The sequence below is a fragment of the Ammodytes marinus genome (genome assembly GCF_949987685.1).
Source record: "Ammodytes marinus genome assembly, chromosome: 14".
Classification (NCBI taxonomy): Eukaryota; Metazoa; Chordata; class Actinopteri; order Uranoscopiformes; family Ammodytidae; genus Ammodytes; species Ammodytes marinus.
The window spans coordinates 12,790,781-12,795,985 of NC_137218.1; the positions used below are offsets into that span (position 1 = coordinate 12,790,781).

At 41.6% G+C, this 5,205-nt stretch overlaps 1 protein-coding gene across 1 annotated transcript; it reads left to right on the plus strand.

Moving 5' to 3' along the window:
* Nucleotides 1–856: 856 nt before the first annotated feature.
* LOC307260926 (uncharacterized protein) lies at nucleotides 857–2,264 on the plus strand (the record flags this gene model as incomplete). The annotated part of the gene is made up of 3 exons (XM_080041301.1): nucleotides 857–986; nucleotides 1,259–1,437; nucleotides 1,542–2,264. 3 exons carry the CDS (start codon nucleotides 857–859, stop codon nucleotides 2,175–2,177), a joined length of 945 nt encoding a protein of 314 aa, XP_079897427.1. The 3' UTR covers nucleotides 2,178–2,264.
* Nucleotides 2,265–5,205: the final 2,941 nt, after the last annotated feature.

A 5,205-nucleotide genomic window follows, 5' to 3' on the forward strand; every position in this document is an offset into this window, starting at 1 on the left:
ATGGCCCCATACACTGTGTGAGTTTGGCACTAGCCTGGGAACTGGCTGTGCATTGGACTGTGTTATCCGGTGTTTTGATGTCTGGATCGGTGGGAACGCGACCGACCAGGAAGGAGAAAAAGTTCCCCGATTTGTCACCTCGACACATCATAGCTGACTGAAGCCTCACACTCCGGCAGCCGCTTCAATACACTTCCACTATCCACACACTAGCCTTTCCCCCTTTTTTCTCTTCTGATGCGCACCAGGAGGCTGATGGCCGTGGAGGAGAGGATGTGCCACAGACTGAATTGTGAAAAAAGTGTGATTGCTTCTTCCCCGTGTTATCTGGCTTGTGAAACCGAGTCCAACATATATTCTGAAATGGAGAGCACTACAAATGCATGTACTTTATTAGGCTGAAAGTGCGTGTCCATATCTACATCCAATGTGCCTAAATGAAAATAGACTGATACTTTGAACACATATCTTGTCATTTTGCATCTTCCTTTTTATGTTTTTAGTCCAAAAATAAGTTTAGATGCAGAGATTCCCCAGTAGATCTTATTTTCTTAGTGTTGTGTTGCCTGACACTCCTTCAGAGCAGGACATGCTCCGTGTTGGCTAAACGGGCACATTAATGTGTCATCGGGGATCAAACAGACACCTATTAGCCGGACAGCAGTTAATAGGCGTGTAACATCAAGGCACGCGTTTGTAGGGGCTAGAGGGTGGGGTGATGGGGTGAAGGGGGGTGTTTTGTGTCTGTCAAGCAAAGTATAAAAACCTCTGGTATCCTGTAAGTTCATCAGTGTCGAAGAGAGACTGAAAGGAAGATACACCTTTTGTTTAGTGCTTGAGCTCAACAGACTGAATAATGGCATTTGGGTTGGACTTTACTGGACCCAGCGTTTCTGAGATTGGTACTTTTTACTCGGGAAATTACTGGCCCGCCACTTGCCTGGACATGAACAACGAAGATGATTATGCACAGGACTCCAGCAAAAGTAAGCGACTAAACATCTTATTTTGTTAAAATTGTATTTTAAAACGGGTTTAGGGTATCATTGTAACACAAAACAACGCATTCTCTCTTCCAGTAGGTCTATAGCCAAGTGTAGGCTACTATCTATAAAGTTAGGTTTCAAGCCTTTGGTTTAGTCCCACATCATTTTTAGTCGTTCCTCAGGTAGCCTTAAGTTCTGTTACTAGAATGTGTTTAATTCAATGTGAGATGTCCAAAAAGCTCGTAAATAACTAACATGACCTCTCCCTGCAGTGCAGCGTGATGCTCCACACAGGACGCGCTCTGACACGCATCGCCGCCGGAAGCGCATTACTTTCAGCAAGGCGCAGCTCAGCGAGTTGGAAAGGGCCTTCTCCATGACAAAGTATCCGGACATTAAAATGAAGGAGTCTCTTGCGTGCATAACTGGGCTACCGGAGTCTAAAATTCAGGTATGACGTGTTTCACAGTCAATCGTACCGTGCGTAATTTTGGCCTAATGCACACTCAGTATTTCATAAATATAGGCTAACCATTATTCATTCTTTTTTAACAGGTCTGGTTTCAAAATCGACGTGCACGATATTTCAAGAGCAAGAAACAAACCAGGGATGTCCCCAAATACTCCACGGACAACCTATATCCGCAGTTCAACTCTTCAACTCCGAGTCCACCCTTCACCCACTTGGTTCCTTCTTTCTCTCCTCCTACTGCCAGCCTACCGTCCCCACCAGGCTACCCTGCTCCGAGTTTACCTCAGTCCACTAGGCTCTCAACCATCATGGGGAGTCCGGACATGTCCCTGCTCACACCTACATCCCCTGTCTCCGCCGACCAAGCCTCACCCTGCTACCCACATGCTTTCACGGGAGGCAGTTACTACCAAACAACAGACTTTACAGACAGCTGCGATGACGCATTTCCACACAGCGGGCTGAGTGAGTGGGATTTGACAGAGGACTTTGAGGCTTTCCTCGGAAGCGCGCAGGGATCCCAATCTGTGGGTAGCCGCTGCTCTGAAGTGGGACAGCCTGCACCAAAGGAGATCAGCGTCCACAGTCAGCTGGAACACCAGGGCTTCACTGGCGAGACCATGGACGACCTGTCCGACCTGTGCTTTCAGAACGTAGGCGACTTCAATCTGTCGGATTTGGACATTTCTGCGGCAATGATTGACTATCTTTTGGGCTGACTGAACAAATAAACTCTGCTTTTTGGGAGAAAGTTGCATTTAAGACCAGACTGTAAATACTAAATAGGCCTAGAGTATTTATGGTGAGATTGCCTCATGTGTATAGGCTACAATATATAGACCTACTGAGATATATATATATATATATAAATGAACATTACAAATAAAACACATTTTTATGATATACCAATGATGTGTCTATTTAATTGATATTGTCTTCTGATAAATTTGGCCGTCACGCGGCGCCGTGGCTTAGATGGTTAAAGCGCCTGTCTAGTAAACAGGAGATCCTGAGTTCGAATCTCAGCGGTGCCTTTTCCGTGTGTTCATTGAATCTGGTTACATGCAGTGAATTGGAACTGTTTGAAACCTTGTTAACGTTAAGACAAAATATATTTACGCTAGTAGCCGGAAGTGACTTTCCGGTTTTAATTCAATGGTCTTAAATCGTGTTGCTTTTAAATTAACATTCCGGTGCTAGGCCTGCATGTGTTTTGATCCTTTTTAGGTAACAGTGAACTGGAATATCATTAGGATGTCTGGTCTGTTCACGGTGCAAGCAATGAAAATAGTCACGGTGCTACTCGCAAGCAGCTGTATGAATTAACCTTTTATATGATGAACACATATGACGTCATGTTCGCCATGGGTTCGAAGGTGACTCACCAATCAGTAGTCTTCTCCTTTAGGGTCGATGTCGGTGAACAAATCTCAAACATAACTCAAACTACTTCACACCTTATATGGGCCACTGTCTATTTTTCATACAGAGAAAATACTTTTAAAACCAAAAATAAAACAAATGGAATCCACAGTAGGCTAAAAGTCATATTGGCCGAGTAGCCTATTGTATCTGCCTATAGGCTATAGGTTGCGTGGGTTGTTACAGGACCGACAAATGCATCAGCCATTTTATAAGTGATGTGAGCATTACATGAAGTCCGACGGTGAATGCTATAAAGCAGGGGTATTCAACTAAAATTCAAATAGGTCCAGTTAGAGAAAATGTCCTCAAGAAAAGGTCCGGAACATCATCATGTCTAACTTGCGTTATGATTCAGTGTGATATATAGTGAAGTAGCCTAGTAGTTGTATCAACGTCTGCATGTAATTAACAACTGACTGTCAGATCAATATAGAAAGAACAATTCAAAAACATTTCAACAATATTTATTCTCACTTTTAAATAATTATAGATATAGGCCTATAATACTGAAGATATATGTATTATTTAAGTGACTCAACTGAAACTAATCTCTTCATAGAGAAGGGCTGCATTTAAAAATAAAATGGTGAAAATAAATATAATAATCTTAAAATAAAGATAAAATATATAATTCATTTTTGAAAAATTAAATAATTTTGAGAAATATTTTCAATGTATCATTTCTAAACTTCACTATACCTACTATGTTTGTTTAACATAGTAATCTCCCACTTTGTCTAATACTGGATTTTTATTTTGCAATTTTGAAAAGCTCTGAAAAAGTGACATGTCAGAAACTAAACCCCTGTAGGGGGTCTGGGGGTTTCCCCCCCAGTAATTTTTTTTTGTGTTTTTAGAATGTAATCGGAGCATTCTGGTGCATTCTGGGGAAAATAATAAAAGAAAAGGTCAACATTTAATATAGTTAAGATGAATAGAAAAATTAACAAAACAACATAACTTGCTAGCAGCCAGATAACTGGACTGAGGGACGGATGACCACTAGCTTTCGCTAATGTTAGTGGGGGCTACTGCCAAATGTCTTGCTAAAAAATTTACCTGTATTTATAAATTCTGCCATTACTAAGAATATGTAAAACTTAAAATGTAGATAATTGTAACTAGCCTACATACACATTTTTTTTTAAAATAATGTTTTTCCTGTTGCTGTTGTGGGCAGTAGATGCAGTGCTGCTGGCGATTGGTGATTATGTCAATCTTATGTCTGTGTCATTCACACATAGGTCTACATCAGGGTAATAGAGAGTCCACATGATTGCACCTTGACCGGTTTTCACCAGTCTTACAAAAGGGGAAAAAACCATAAATAATAGGAAAAAACTCAGCTGTTGATCGCTCGTTAACTCGCTCGCGACACACGGAGCCGGTGAGCGAGCGGGCGAGCGAGAGAGAAAGCTGTCTCTCACTCTCCTCCCGCTGTCTTTCTCACTCTAATCTGATTTATTTCGCTGAAATTCTCGTAATTCTTGCACTTCTCTCTGACATCTCTCGCATGATAGCTCACTAGGCTCGTTCGACCTGTCGCCGTCTTGCTAAGACCTGCGCAATTATGACGCTCGTCTTGCTGAGCGCACTGCATTATGGTTAGACTTTTTGTCCCACTTGCACCCGTGGCTGGCTGCGGCTCGGCTGCTTGAGACTTTGAAGTCCCGCGGTATCAAGACGGACACAGACACTGGAGCAAGTCGCTGCAGTTGCTCCCCACGGGCTGCGGGAGCGAAATGTCTGATGGGAAACGTCTTGCTGACAGGCGGAGCTGAGCGCTAATTGGGAGTTTAAACCTCGTGCCTTTGATGCGTTTCCCCAATTGGTTAGGCAAAAGTCTGACATCACCGCTCAAAATTGAATTACGATCCATTCTTTTTGATTTTAATTTATGTTTAATCATTAGGCCGCCACAATATGCATTTAAGCAGAAATGTACTTAATCAGAGTTAAACCTCTGAACCCTTGACATAGAAATAATTTGGATGTGTAACTCTCCTGTATAGATATATTTAAAAGTGAACACAAACTTGAGTCACATAAGATCTTGGTGAAGTGATTTTTATACCATTAAGATTAAATCATAGGCTTATTTCAAGTGATCTAAATGGTCTGGGAATTGTATTTTACATGTAGTGTCGCAAAGCCAGACCAAAACTACAACAAGTAGTTTGTTTGTTACACATCATAATACAGTTCATCATATCCATCTCTACAATAATAATAAGGGATCTTTTCTTAGACCTTCTTTATTTAGGCCGATCATATTCGTTATGTGAAGGGAGAAATACTAAACCTCCTTTATTTGGATTTGTA